General features: G+C 38.4%; 1 protein-coding gene across 2 annotated transcripts in view; it reads left to right on the forward strand.

Annotated features, from left to right (window-relative positions):
- The window catches only part of fa2h (fatty acid 2-hydroxylase), a 33,528-nt gene that overhangs the window by 15,368 nt on the left and 2,325 nt on the right, over positions 1 to 15,835 (forward strand). For both annotated transcript variants that reach the window (XM_008411678.2, XM_008411680.2), the window contains exons 2-6: positions 10,103 to 10,228; positions 13,171 to 13,313; positions 13,934 to 14,034; positions 14,120 to 14,292; positions 14,760 to 15,012. In XM_008411678.2, the coding sequence (XP_008409900.1) occupies positions 10,103 to 10,228; positions 13,171 to 13,313; positions 13,934 to 14,034; positions 14,120 to 14,292; positions 14,760 to 15,012 (796 nt within the window). The remainder of the gene's footprint in view (positions 1 to 10,102; positions 10,229 to 13,170; positions 13,314 to 13,933; positions 14,035 to 14,119; positions 14,293 to 14,759; positions 15,013 to 15,835) is intronic.

A 15,835-nucleotide genomic window follows, 5' to 3' on the forward strand; every position in this document is an offset into this window, starting at 1 on the left:
TCTCGTTCCCATAAGAAACAAYGCTAACCTTCGCCCGTACAGAGTTCTTTGGTCCGACAGGCTCCCTATCTGTGGCAATAAAAAGCTTAGCAATAAAATGTAATGAGGAAATGGGAACGAAAACGTTTTAGAAGTGACATGAAATATTCTTGAAATCTGTGTTTGGCTCCCACACCAAGCCAAAAATCTGAACTCAGAATCCACAGTAAAACCCATCTGTTCCTAACAGGATCCTAGACTTGACAAAATCCAACTTCAAAAGAGCAGTTTATTAATCAGCATAACATTATGACCACCTACATAGCACCGTTCTGTATTTAACAWTAATCTTACAGTACAACAGCTTTGGAAACTGAATGGTAATCTAAAACCTGGAGAACTGAACTGAACCTCACGTACCAGTATGTGAGGTGTTTGTTAAATAATCCGTTTCACTTTATGAACAGTAGTTTAGGTTTATTTTTTTTATAATTGTGTAGTATTTTTCTTTTTCACTATGTGGTTTGGTGAATAAACRGCGACATAGATCTGCTTAATCCTTTGGGAGTTTGGTAGAGATGCAAAAGATGATCCATAAACTTTTTGAATACATTGTGTTCATTTCCTCTAGTTTGATCTTGTGTGTATGTTTKATCATTTTGCCTTTTTCATTTTGCTTGTGTGCAAACAAATGTCGCATAACCTTTAAAGCCTCATAAAGGTGGAGTGGGTYATTCCAAGAATATTTTTTCTCTTAATGTTTCTGAACTAGATTTAAACCCTGTTCAAAAGCCCAGTTCATTTGATGCGCCACAGTTTATCAAGTGGTAAACCTTTGAGCCAACTCKCCACCAACACTGCTCAGTAATTTTATTACCTGCCTAATTCCACTCTTTCACTTCCTCTTCTTGTAAATTTTGTGCTGTTAAAAAGTATTTGTCAGATTTCTGCTGTGGGGTTTTTCTCCTACTTGAATGTTTCAGATAAACTTAAAGTATTTTAGGGACGGATGAGGGGAAAAAAAGTAACTTTGTCTTAAAAGACACAATGCTTTGAGGAAACAATGGAACAGGGGTGTTTGACCTACAAAAACTCCAAGAGCAGATTGAAGAGTCATCTAGGGTGTACAAAGAAAAAAAAAAAAACGGAACAATATTTAAAGCATTAAACCCCTTTCATGTTTGGTTTTAATTGGTTGTTTAATTAAACTGGTGTTCTACCAGGTTGTCGTCACAAATGAAAACATCCATTCGATCCATCTTTCTCGCCCCTCCTCCTCCTCTCCCAGAGGAAAAGCGGACTGTAGTTTCTGTGTTGTGATGGTACCAGGCCGCATCGCCGCCCCACTAAAAACTGTCCCCTTTGTTTTTCTCATTCTTTCATGCTATTGCCTCCTCTTCCTCCTGGGACAGAGCACGCCTTATATTTTACTCTTCAAGCTTGCTCTTTCTCTGTAAATTGAGCTCATGGATGCTTTTTATTGAGATGAATTGTTTCTGCTCACCTTGAAAAGGTTCCCTTTAACTGTAAATTGTCTTAAACCCCACTTTAAGTTGGGGTGAGAGTCCAAAGAGTTTTGTTGGATTAATATTGTTTTAAAAGTCCCCTGCCATTATAATCCCATTAATAGGTGTATTTCTCAGCCTGACAATAAGTAGACCAATATAAAGTGAGAGTAATGTCAACATTGTTGGCATACTGCTCATTGTCTGGCCTCTTTCCTGAGAAGTTTACTCAGGCACTCCTGGGTCCAATACAAATTCCCTCTTGTTTACTTTACTGCTAACAAAAAACACATTCTTTTTTTTTTTTAATGTTTTGAAATATTTTAGTTGACTTCGTTTGACTTCGTGAGACTCATGGCACAGTCTATAATTGCAGACTGTTTTGCTTTTTTTTTTTTTTTTTTTTACAAAAACTATGTAGATTCAAAATCTTTCTAGCTTCATAGTCCCACAGTAATGAATGTTGTCATGTTAGGTGTCGGATTTAAAGTGTACTGAATATAAACTTGAAGAGAAAAGTTGCATCGACTGAATGAGAGATGAGTAAAAAATGTGAAYGTTTTTCATTCATTTGGTGTAACTGAATATGCTGGGATACATCTTGTAAGAAAATATGAGATTCAAACTCTAAATTTCCAAAGAAAATTTTYATGTTACGACACCAATACTGACTTGCTTTGTTTGCTTGCCTGCTTGTGTCTGAAACCCGAGACTCGGTCCTAGTTTGACCCGTTTTTAAGGATTTCTTGCGTTTTAATGAAATACGACCATGGCGCTCTTTGGAAAACTAACATGGATTTAAATGTATTTTATACATAAATTGATCTTGTTTTTTGTTGGTACTTGGCAACTTTTCAGTGTCTATAAAGAGGAAGTCTTAGTCATCTTATGACCACTGTTCCTCTTGGGTTATAAATGTTTGTGATAAGAATTTATAATGAAAACTGATTGTTGGTGCTGATTTCTGTCCGATTACTTGCTTTTTATCTTAAAGGCAGGKTTGTGAGGAGTATGTTTGCGCAGACAGTATCTGCAATAGATTAATCTCGGATTGAAGACTCAGAACATTTCTCAGGGCTGACTCGAGCCTTTTTTTTTCCATCAGCTGAACAACGTTTGTGTTGCACATGGACTTTGTGTGGACTCATCAGTCCTCTGGGGTGGCTCGGTATTACTAACTAAAAGAAATCAGCAATATTTGGAGTTGATAATCTGGCTAACACTCATTATCTCATCTGCCCATGCAAGTTGTCGTAGCTCGCATAATACAGACTTTAAGAGGAAACAGTTGAACTTAAGATGGTGGACACTCTCCTCCGTGGAGCCTAATGTGACTAGCTCTTAGCTTGACTCCTTTATGAAAATTTCTCCTGGACTCTCTGAACTTGGAGCCCTGCAATGAGCTGTGGACTCTGGTCTTCATTGTCAATAGTACTAGCTTTCTCCAGTCATGTAGAGTTTATAAAGGGTTCATATTTTGTACAAAACCTCAGTTTTGTCACAACTCGTTTCATGGATTTGTAGAGAAATGGGTTAAGATACTAAATAAAAYGATGGGAACATATAATAATGCAAAATTAAGTTAAATCATTATGAGATAATACTAAATGCAAAAGAAGCCACTGGAAAACCAAACATGAAGTATAGCCTGTGTGCCAGTGACTCAATAAGAGCAGCTTGGCTTCCTGAGAGCGACATTTCTTTTTTACCAATCCATGTTATTAAAAACTAAATTTGATTTTATTGTGTTAAAACTAGAAATGGAGCGGAATGTAAATAATTTAATTTCAGTCTGTCTTACAGGWAGACATTCTTTACGACAGCAAACTTTAATTTTACTGACTGAAGATCCAAGTGTATTCGAAGGAGGTCAAGCTTGTTACTATGACAACTTCTCTCTCAAAATGTGAAAATGCTGACCTTATTTTTTTGGGCACCATTTGCTCATTGAGCGAAACAGTTCCAACATTTGATTCCTCACAAATAGGACTACAGTGTGAATAAGTATTTTTAGGCCGATTACAGTTTTCACCAGATGCTCATGTCAAACTCGGCTAGGAAACTAAACTGTTTAATTAACCAGGACTCACATTGAGTCCTGGTTAATTTCAAATGTGATGCACAAAGTGAGAAATAATTTGTGCTGCCACTCATCAACCAATAAAACCTCAAAGGCACAAAGCGTTTTCACACCTAATGTGTATATATTGCATAAAAATGAAAGTATTATTTATACTTTTTTTTTTTACTCTCCAATTACTGCAACCCAACAGCACAGTTCTTTGTTGTTCAAAGATGAAGTCATATAACTAAAAATAAAAAGGCTTGCCAAGACTTTCCTGAATCACTTCCTGGTGGTTGATATCCTGTCCAGTGCATGTGCATAAAGGAGGAAAAAAAGAAAAAAACACCTGGTGGCACAGTTTGTAAATTTGCCTAATGAGCAGATATGAATGCATTATTACTTCTAACCCTTCCCCCATTCACTGACAAAGAAAACCATCTCGTGACATAAAAKGCAAAATTAGCTGGACTCTGGTGCAGGTATTGTCTGTGCCGGCTGGCATGTGATGCCTGCAAAGATGGATGCATTTATGGCTTAACAATTTTGTTTCTCATCATAAAGTGTAAACTTTAAAGGGATTTGAGTCTGGATTAGACCTCCATTATAACTTGCAGAAATTGACTTCTTTCTGAAAAATTGCTCAATTGTTTCTTGTCTGGGTAAAAAAACAAAAACATTTTCAATAAAAATGCCATAATTTAAATTATTTAAATGAATCAAAAACACAAACTAAGGGATTCATAACTTCACCTCAACTGAGTTAATATATCCTATGGTTACGTAGAGCTTAAAACGGCTTGTAGTAAGAAAGCAAATCTTTCTTTTATCCCAAATAGAATGTRTATCTCAATAAATGACTCTTAACATAATCATGYTTCTTTTATTGCAGTATAAACCAATGAAACCATGGYCTGTTTTTATCWTGCTTTTAAACTTTTGGTCTGTACACTTTAAGGMTGCACAATATATTGTCTTCACAATATTTCTCTGTGTAATATTGTATCACAAAGGAATGTTTGRAGTGCAATAATYGTTRGCTAATGCATACCAGGTGCTGTGAAATTATACTTCACCTAAGATAATATTTAGCCAGAGGGAGAGATTCTTAGAGTAACAAGTGATTTTGCCCAAAATGCAAAATTTACTAAAATTGTCCAGACCTACAGCATGTTTTAATRATTGACAGGCGACTWATTCTTATTCACGGGCGACTAATGAGGTCAGCCTGACGTTGGTGATGAGCTCTGTTTGGYTGATYAGCCTATTTTAGTTCTTACCCTTGTTAGCCTAATAAMGTKTACTGTTTTGGGTGATGATCACTGCTGTGCTAGGTCCTTAGCATTAAAAATGGCACAAACACAAATCTCYAAGTTAAACYTTTTCAGTAGATTACCTCAAGAAACCCACATTATGGTCCTGACTCCATCTTTGTAAATCACTGATCTTAAACCTTATCGGTGAAAAGTGCTATAATCAAATAGAAARGACTCACTGCACTCTTWAATGCATGTATCTTTTGGGTGATTTACATTTTTTAAATTGTAATTGTAATTCCTTCCTTGTCTGTGTGAAGTTTTCCTCCTGATTTTATTTGCATCATAGTTGATGTAATTCCAGTAAAATGTTGCCTCAAGTATAGTTCTTTAATGTTTTCGGTCTCTGATTCAGCTGCACATGACTCTGTTCTCATCATAGTTTTGCTCTCTTGCTTTGTTCCTTTTCTAAAAAAAAACCCCTCAAAAACACCCTTTCCCTTTTAGTCAAGTCATGCTGAATCACTCTGCACGACCAAACATTGGGACGTTTTACTTGTTAGTTCATTGAAATGATCATTTATTGAGAAACAAAATGACGACCAAAACAAAGTGTTTCACAGGCAACTTTGATGTTTTCTATTTTTTTTATTAACTTTTGGCAGATAATGATGGATTATGCTTCCAACTATTTATTTTTCATTATTAATTGAAGTTGCAATCCAACAACTGACAGTAATTAATTTCAGTTCCCTCAAATGTATTTGAAGAGCTAAACTGTCTCTGCAATTCAAGATTGTCCACGAAGCACCTATAGGTAAACTTAAACTAAAACCARTCAAAGTGTGTATGACTCATTATACACCCACATGACAGTACACATGTGTACTGCATGTTCTGTGTACATTTACATAGGAAAACAATACTTAAAAATCTTAAATTTGTTGGTATTTCTCGTAGCATTGTCTGGTATTTTGCGTAACCTRCTCTAAAGGATCAGTGACGCGAGACGAATGTTCGRTTTATTCACAGTGGACATGATATAGCACAAACTACACGTTCTACATAGTTATAAAACTTAAGTGTGTACTGAAATATTACTGACCTGCTGAAGTCAGCGGAGAACAGTCACTTTTTCAATTTTGAACGAAGATTAGTTCCTTTATTTCTTGGTTCACTGATATTATCATTGGTTCAAGTAGCAGAAGTTGTGGCGTTCAGCTTGACTCCAGGTTATGACTGCAATTTTACGAAGTGACAAATGCTTTGAGACGCGAGTAGTTTATACAGTTAAAATAAGTGTTAATTGAATTTGTCTCTAAATCATCAACCCTCCACCACTGTGCAGCATAACTGGAGTGAGGGGCTGGTGGTGATTTGTTCAAGTCCTGGTTATAAAACGAACCCAGAGCATCTGTCCTGYATTTCTTTTGTAACAACAAAACAATTGTGCGTYAATTGGTATGAGCTGTTGAACTGTGCTTGAAGCCTAGGATTTCTACTCTGATCTCATCTGCCCATCGGACGTTGTTCCACAAGTTTTCATTCCCCAGAGGCAACTATGCAAACACAAGGCATCCTGCTACATTCTTTTTGGTGCAAAGACTTTCTCCTGGAGACACTACTAAACTAAACAAGCCATATTTGAGTGTGTTTTAATTACGGGACACCAAGAAACCTTTGTGTTTAATCGAATAGACTATTGTCCTGTCATAAATTTCAACATTTATGTTGACTAACTGAGAATTTGAGGTGTTGAGTTTCTCCATATTGCTCAGTCTGACCTCAGGGTGAATTTTCAGAAACGTCCAAGTCCTGCAGCAAGAGTTTTGCACTTGTAAATAGTATTTCTTTTGTAAATGAGCAGCAACGGCAGCGTCTCTAAGCACATTGCTATCGACTTTCCCTCTTGGCATTGTGGAAACACACCTGTATGTTTCAGCAAACTGAAAGAACATCTGGTGTTACACAGCTGGTTCCTGATGATGATCAGTGATTAGATGATCAGGGTGTGGCATAATTTTCCACATTGGACGGAGCAGCTTGTCTTTCCATTTTGACTTTATCTTCGCTTWATAAATAACGAGAGTATGAAATCGRCTGAGCATCATCAGTGTGTGCCGTTTTAAAATCTCYGATATTTTGTAACGACAAAACGTCATGGATCAGCTTTATCACTGAAGTAGAGCCACCCAGCAATAAATGCTTCTATATTAGTCCAATAGTCCAGATTGGCTCATGTTCCATCTCTACTGGTTTCCATTGAATTTGATGCTCCTCTTAAATCTGTGGCTTATAAAACCCTTATTTTCGGTCAGATTCCTTTAACCTGGATGCTCTGCTTTAAGCTCAYCCTGSTGGGGTTTCAAAGCCGTTTCTAAACCRAATCAAAATAAACACACTTGTTTCAACTATTGGAAAAAATAAACCCTCCTCGCCTTTTGAAGGAAACCCAGTTGGGACATTTACATCTCCAATTCTGACATCACCTCRAAGCTTCAGAGTCCGATGGCAGACTGCTCAGGTCACGTTTGTGAGCTCGTATGTATAAAGTGGGAAGARGCGCAGCTTATTAAACAACATCTAGGTTATTTGCAGCGGTTACAAAGGGTGTGGCTTTTATTGCGGTCGCCAACAGAAAGCCTCTTCTTTTTTTTTTTTTAAATGGAGGATGTATAAAGAGTAAAACGACAAAAAAATGTTTGTAGCCATCGCTGAAAAACTTAATCTAAATTTCTTTGTTCTRATTTTCTTCTACATCACAAATCTCATCTTGACTGAACTCTGGACTCATATTTTCTCCCAAACTGGTTTAGGAACTTTGCCCTTCCTTTAAGTTCATAAAGATGTATGATAAAACACAACAGGAACTTAACCATWTCATGACCAGAAAGTTTGGTTGCACCAGAAATATCATCCTATTAATGTTTTAGGTTAAGGCGAATGTGACAAGGAAGCTATTGCGTATCCGAGATGTGTTAATGTTTTYGTCTGATCTYTGTGATGTGTGCGGTTTGGGTTTGYATGAGGTCAGGAYGAATCGGGAGCAAATGTAACCCRACTGCATTGATTTGCTTTGCATAAATTTGTCATGTTCTTGATGAATCTGAACTATTTCAAGCAGAACTGTTGCTGAAAACAAACGATTCAAATTCACCGAAGACTTTAGTGCCTTTTTATTTGTTTCCGCCACAACAAGCTGATGAGAAGGTATAACGTTGCAACAGCAGGTGTTAAATTGCAGAAGCAAAGTCTGTAATAAACTACAGCCAGCCCTGAGCATGTGTCTCTCAGCAGCCTGGTGATGAATATTTAACCAGACTAGACCTGAAGGATGTGCAGCAGCATCTCGTAAAGCTCATCAGATGTTCCAGTGAGTTTGTCTTTTAGTGCTAGTAGTATCAGGGTTCCAACACAGTCTCCTCTTTGAATACGGTTTGGTTAAGGAAAATGGAGAATATCGAAAATATTTATATTCCCACACCACAGAATTAAGTCATATAAATATATATTTTTTCCATTGGAGAAACTGAGTAAAGACGTCAGGCTACATTAGTGTAGATGTTATCATTTTTTGACAAGAGATTAGACTCGTGATCAGCAATGTGATCTAAGAACATTGTTACTGATGGAACAGTTAAAATGGCGCCAACGCCATCACATCTCTGTAGCGTTTGTCCTAATATTTTGTTTCATTCATTTCAGCATAAAACATCAATATTAAATCCACAAATGTCACAAATAAAACTGATTTATGTTCCAACCAAAACAAAATAACCTAAACTTGCCTTTCTTGATCTCAGAACACAAGCTGTGCACTGATGCTGTTTAGTTTTCCACAAATATCGAAGAGACTATTTTAAAGTATAKCGGCTGAAATTTTGAGCAAATGTGAATTTAATAACTTTCCTAAGTAATAGAATAGATTGAGTTGCTAGTTTGGATTAGAGAAAGCAGGGATGCATCTCCTACATCTTACCTGAATATTGTGGTTTCTGGCAGATATTTAGGAAAATATGCATTTTGAATACAAAGTGCCTAATATTTAGCTTGGGATCTGGTTTGCACTTTCTTTTTTATAACCTGCTGTATAAAAATATTAAACTTACAAAAGAATTTGCACCTTTCTTTCTTTTAGAATAAGCAGTTTTTGTTTAAGTCGCATTAAAACCAATAAAAGTCAGTTCATTTTATGGGGTCAAAATGTTTCTATGCGTACGAGTGCCAGGATGAAACATTAAGTATTCCGGGGATTTTTGTATCTGGTCCAAGTCTGACGCCGTAGTGCTCAACTGGGAGCCTAGACTGACCCTCCAGGTTGTGGGTCGGACTCTGATTTCTTATCAAGTGATTGTAGGATAGAGCCAGAGATGAACGGGCGAGTTGCTATGGTATGTTGCAGTGAAGATGTCAAAACTCTCAACCTGCTGGTCCGTGGACATTCCAGCCCTTACTTATGATCATGATATGGAAGTCATGACCGGTAATTTTCTGCAGAGGTGGGCAGGGCTCATCTGTAAAGATGAGGCGAAGAGCTTAGAATGGAGCTGCTGCTCTTCTGCATTAAAAGGAGTCAGAGGAGCTGGTTTGAGAATCTGATCAGGAAGCTTCCTGGATCTTTTACTTTTTAGGTTTTAAAGGCACACTGGGAGGAGACTATACGTCGAGCTCAGAAATTCTTGGAAGACGGACGACTATCACTTCTGCTCTGGCAACTGAAATGATTGTTTCCTGTCTCCTTCAACTCACCTGATTATTAAAAGTTGTTTCTTTGCATGTCTTCATTTCTGAAGTTGTGCATTAATGACCCATCTGATTAAATCAGATGTGTAGTGGGACAGAAACGTTTAAAATTTGCAGGAGGAATTTACTGCCTCAGCTTTAAGAGCACCAACTCGCACTCTAAAAGCCGGCAAATGGCTCGGGTTTCTAAACGTAAAGGAGAAAATGCTTAAGCGTCGTGCTGTTTGAAAATCCTGGCAACCGGAATAGCAGTCATAGCGGCTCAATGGTCACCGGTTGTAAATTGTTGCAGGTCATAAGCAGCAGCGATAACAAATGACTTTTACATTCAGGAGAGAGGAGCAAAGGTCAGACTGACTCATTGCAAACATTGTTCATCCTGACCCAATCATTAGGAGTCATTTTCATTTGTTTCCTTACTACTTCTGCAGCCATTTTGTTTGTGGAAAAATGCCCTATTAAATTTTTTTATACTCTCGCCCGTTCACCTGTCCGACTTCTTATATTTCTGATCACCTGTAAAACGTGTTTCCTTCCGTTTCTTGTTTTCCTTCTAGACTCTAAGAGTGAGAAGAAAAGCCAGCGAACAGGCAGAAGAAAAGTCTGCAGAAAAAACGAGTAAGATGGAAGATGAGGATGAGAATTCCCCTTACAAGCTCTGCAGCTCCGTGGATCTAGACAAGGTGGGTTTTCTTTATATCTGTGGCTGCTAAAGTTGAAGGGGAGAGAAACGGCAAGTGGGTGATGTCCAAAATCCAAACYAAGTGTTAGGATTGCCAATGGCTGGATGGATTTTGAGTGAGAAAACAACAAAAAATAATTTCACTGTAAATTTGCATTTCAAAAGATAAAATGTATAGAAACACTAAAGACTTTCATACGAAACATCCAGATCTTGTTTTATTTGAGATTTGTGTTGCATTTGACAGCTTTTTCTTAACAGTTTTCACAAGATTCTCACTTTGAAATATAAATGGAGGTCTGAGATAAAAAATGTTCAGTGCTTGCAAACTATAGCAATCAGGGGTTTCTTTGTTCAGATGAAACCAATGCTAAGTTTCAAACAAAAAGCTCATCAACGAAACGTATAGACCATTTTCCTTTGGTTGAATCTAATTAAATACCAAATTGGAAAAACCAGCTGAAATCCACAATTTTTTGAAACCCTGTTAAAGTCCATAAAGCTGTCCTTAAAATGTTACAAAGAAACTCTAGCTGCTTGAAAGAAATCGAAAGTGGCTTAAGCTTTCCACAGCATGGTTTCTACATCAGTCATGTCCACTGAATTGGCTGAATTGAGGATTTAGGCTGCAGGCAAAATAACAGAATATCCCGTTTGGGGTCAACAGCCGTTGGGTTATTGAACCAGGCCACTCTCAAACGGCTCTGGTGTGTTTGTAGTCTTCGAATTTCCCACACTGTCAAATGGAGGCATGTGCAAACATGTGAGAAACCACCCAATGACATGTCAGAAAACGGGCCCTTAATCCATGTTCATGCAAATGCTAGCATTGTTCACGGCAGAGGTGACATTGGTTGATTCATTTAACTGTGTTTTTCCACTAGCTGCTGCAAACCCAGGTCACCACACGCCTCCATGTGTCCATGACAGATTCAACCTGTCTGGCTGGCTTGTTTCGTCTCCAGGTGGCATTTGTATTAAATAAAAAGCAACAATCTAGACTCTTTGATGTTTTACGAGATGCAGCAAAGGTGTGGCTTACTTCCCCAAAGCATTTGTCCCGAACAGAGTTCTCTCGGTTGATGTTTTGGGGGAAGAAAAATAAAAAAAAAACTGTCAAACAGCTGGACACTTCAGCCTTTGCGTTCTCCCAGTAACGTGCGACCTCTCTTCATGACGCTACCTTCACAGAGCGGCAATGCGGTTTGATTTCGTCAACCCTGGGTTAAATTCACCAGGCGTTTGTTTAACTCTGCCTGCAGCCATCGAACTGCACACATGTGGTGAAACAGTTTGGCGGGAGCTTCAGTCGGTTTCTCATTTATCTAAAATCTCCCCATTGGGTTCCTTGCCAAAAGTGTGTAATGATATTTGTCCTCACTGTGACTCAAGAATGTAAGGTATGTTTTACACATTGTTAGCTTGTGTTGCCTCATGTGACAAACACATGACTGTTCACATTAGATCACCTGCCTCCTTATGCAAACAAACCTCACCTTTGGAAAAAGTAAGACAAAAGTTTTTAGTTATTAAATTGTGCAGTGGGCGATCATTAAATTAAGTGTATCATTAACATTGTAGACATTAACATAATGTGAAGTTTGAACAATATTTATGTATTTTGCCACCCAGTTGCCCAGATAAAATGATTCCAAGGTGGAACAATGTTTGCATTGGATGCATGATGGTTAATCCCAGGAAACCAATTGGACACAAAGTGAATGACGATGTATGAGCAGGATTAGCTGGACTTGTAGGCTCAGAAGGATTCTTTAAGCATCCTTGTTGTGTTCAAAAGGTGAGAAAATGCTAACAAAAATATTTTTCATGCAACAATCCTGAAGTGTAAAACTATTTAGCCACTTGAACTTCTTTTGGACATGTTGAGCCAAATTTTAAAAAAAGATCAGCAGCCTGGAATAACTATAATTTGGACATTTGCTGCATTTTTTAAATTCCTTTTAGAAAGGAATATAAAAAAAAAWGAGAGTTTTTCTGGTTTCACCCCTACAGACTGCTGCTTGCTGCAGGGGAACTGTTCTCGAATTAAGCTGTTTCTTTAAGATAACATAATTGCTTTCAGGAAGTTGTGTGCTTTTCTATACCACATGACAAACATTTTCACTTCTTTTTTTCTTTCCTTGTTCAACTTGACATCGAGACTCGATGGCACATAAAGTATTTTCCTTTGACAAGTAACACAAAGCAGCTGGTTCACAGAACTCACTCTACTGCCTTGTTTAATTTAATTTCCCAGTATAGCACTGTTTTCCTGTTTGAATAACTGACCAGAGCAATCAGCTAGTTTCTGCTGTCACTGGATAGTCAGATGGAGAGATGTACCAGATAGCTAAGCCGTGTGTGTTTGTGCATATATTTACATGATGCTCACTATTGAGGTGGATATGGAAATGCTAAGAGCTTCTCATAATTGCGGTATTATGTTTGGTTTTCTCTGTGTGTGTATATATCAGGGTTTGTGACAAATTCATTGTCATCTGAGGTTTGATCAGTGTCTTTTAAACCACAATTAAAATTCTTTATGCTTTGCAGATAAAATCAGAATTAAACGCGTGTAGCTTCAGACCAGCTTTCCATTTCCAAAACTCTAAGCTGAAGCATTTCTGTCAATGCTACAAAACTGACTACAGATCAGTGTGGTGCTCCGCAACACAGGAGTATGGCCCAAGTGAGGCTGGCAGCACGAGGAGCTATAAAATAAAATCGTCAGGCTGACGGCCTTTGGACTCACTGAAAATCTTTAATTATTACAATTGTTATTGGGTTGAAGTAAACCTGCAGCATCGCACACAGACAAATGTTCTTACCATGAGACTGCTTCCTGGTTTTAGCCAATCACTGTTTGGACGTCTAACTCTCTGCTCCACCTGCTGGAGGAAATATGTAGCTCTTAGTTTAAACTCTGGTTGTGCGTCTGTGCAGGATCTGGTGGACTGGCGGAAACCTCTGGCCTGGCAGGTCGGCAACCTGAGAGAAAAATATGATGCATGGGTTCACCAGCCAGTTGACAGACCCATCCGACTATTTGGAAACCCCTTCATGGAAGCTGCGACCAAAACTTCCTGGTAATAAATGTTACTTATTATGCTAAAAAATAGTATATTCATCTCCCAAGCTGTAGTTTTCTCTTGTGAAGCCACAGATGCGTGAGCAGAAATGGGCTGATCACACAGGCTCCCTGGGCTCAATGTGTTGGGAGATTATTTTATCACAATCCACACTTACTGGTCTCTGAAATATTTCTCTGGATTCTTAACTTCCTGACAGTCGTTAAGCCAACCAGGAAAACTTTCTTTGTTCTCTGCAGAATGAAAGTAAAGCTGAGCGTTGCATAGGTTGTAATGTTACAGACATGAGTACATAAATCTTACTTCAGGATAAGATTTATGTAGGGTTAGGGTTTAGAATCTCTCAAAATGGTTTATATAAATAAATGAGATGAAAAAACAAATACTGTCTTGTTAAAACTGGAATAATTTATGTATGAATGAGCCACATTTTTAACGTTTTAAAACGTATTATTTGGACTGGATGTATTCTCTCTCACTTAAGGGACCAGTACCAAACAAATGTTGATGAGGAGGAAAATAATTGAGGCAAAATCCTAACAGACTGTAAATACTGTACAATGTTCATCTAGTCCAAATATGACCCTTTTATGAGTCTTTCTGGTTTGTTGCTACAGGTACTGGGTCCCAGTTGTCTGGCTTCCTATCGTCTTCTATCTTGGTTGGCACTGCTACACCACCCTGGCTCAGGGCAACACAAGGATAGAGCTCACCTCGGGTAGGACACAGTAGTGTACGACGGTGCTCATGCTGTACAAGCGATATGTAAACTTGTCTTCATCGCTGCACGTTTGGATTCGCAGATTTCTCCATACCGGTCCCAAAGCATGTGTTTCCGGTCCTTTTCATGATGGGCTGGTTCTTGTGGACCTTCATCGAGTACTGCATCCACCGCTTCGTCTTCCACATGAAACCGCCGGCTCATAACTACTACCTCATTACGCTACACTTCCTTCTGCACGGACAGCACCATAAGGTATAAAAGCATAAACCACTTTTTCTAATGAATTTCTCTTCCATTAGGTAGAAAAATCAAAACATTTGTTGCAGACTATTAAAGCTTGATGATATAGATGACACCTAATTATTATGATTTTTTTATTAATTGCAACAGCATTTACCGAGGTTTATAAAATGTTTTTAAACTGATTCAGAAATGTAATTTCTGATCCTTTAATTTTTTTTTCCATATCTGTTGCATGAGAACCATAAACTTTATTTTACATTGATTTTGTGACGAACAGAAAGTAGCAAATAACTATTAGGGTTTTTAAATACAGATACTTTGAAAGACAAAACAACTCAGTCAGTCAATGATTAATTACACACAGTTAGGTCACCACTAAAAGCAACTTGTTGCTCTGGATTTCCTTTAGGGTGTCTGAGTAAAGGAATCTGAGTGCAAATTCACAGATTTTTCTGGTTGTGTTGTTTTCTCTCCAGTCTCCCTACGATGGTTCTCGCCTGGTCTTTCCTCCTGGGTTGGCCTCCATAGTGGTGGGATTGTTCTACATGTCGCTCTGTAAGACGCTGCCGGAGACCCTCGGCTCGTCTATGTTCGTCGGCGGGCTGTGCGGCTACGTCGTGTACGACATGATCCACTACTATCTTCACTATGGCTCGCCAAAGAAAGGCTCGTATCTGTACAGTCTGAAAGCCTACCATGTCAAACACCACTTTGAGCACCAGAGATCAGGTGAGCAAATCAGTTTAAGTGTCACGCAAATTGAACCAGGCAAATTGTTGCCACTACTTCACCTGTAGTCAGTTTGGACCTAGATGTGGTTTTAGACTGCAGCGATTTTATTTTTACAACTCTTGTAAGCCTTCAACCCAGTTTATAGTTGCTATCAAACTGAGGCTGTTCAGTTCACATAACTGCTTTTATAAAAGGTCACCACTAAAAGCAACTTGTTGCTCTGGATTTCTGGTCTTTTTGACCTCCTGCTCCAGAGTAAATGGAGTAACATAAGGGGACACATCTGGTCTAATCTGCGCAGGTTATTGTAAAGCTTTCTCATCCTAACTTCAGAACCAGCCAACCATATTCATAAATTCCTCTCACTTTATAACCTGTTTATTTGTTTAAATGCTGAAAACCAGTCAAACTTGATTTTCCTGTCTCATTTCTGCCATGTCATATCAGTAAAAAAGGTAACTAATATCCTAGCAGCCTTTTATGGCTGGGATGCCTCCCCATACCTTAAAGTACAATCTGGTGTTGACTTTACTTCCTCTTCCAAAAGTTTTTAGAATGATGCAGAATATTGCCATGTCGTGTTCAATGCAGACAAAAGACGTGTCTTTTGGGCAGGTATAAAGGGAAAGGGCAGGGGTCATGAGGGCCGGTGTCCTCAGCTCCAACACACCTGAATCAAATGGCTGAATCACCTCCATGTGCAGTCCAGCTCTCCAGAATAAAGCTGGATGATCTCATTATTTGACTCGGGTGTGTTGAAATGGAGACATCTAAAAGTTGCAGGACATCAGAACTCCAGGTCTGAATTTGAAGACCCCTG

The sequence above is a fragment of the Poecilia reticulata genome, linkage group LG6 (assembly GCF_000633615.1).
Source record: "Poecilia reticulata strain Guanapo linkage group LG6, Guppy_female_1.0+MT, whole genome shotgun sequence".
Lineage (NCBI taxonomy): Eukaryota > Metazoa > Chordata > Actinopteri > Cyprinodontiformes > Poeciliidae > Poecilia > Poecilia reticulata.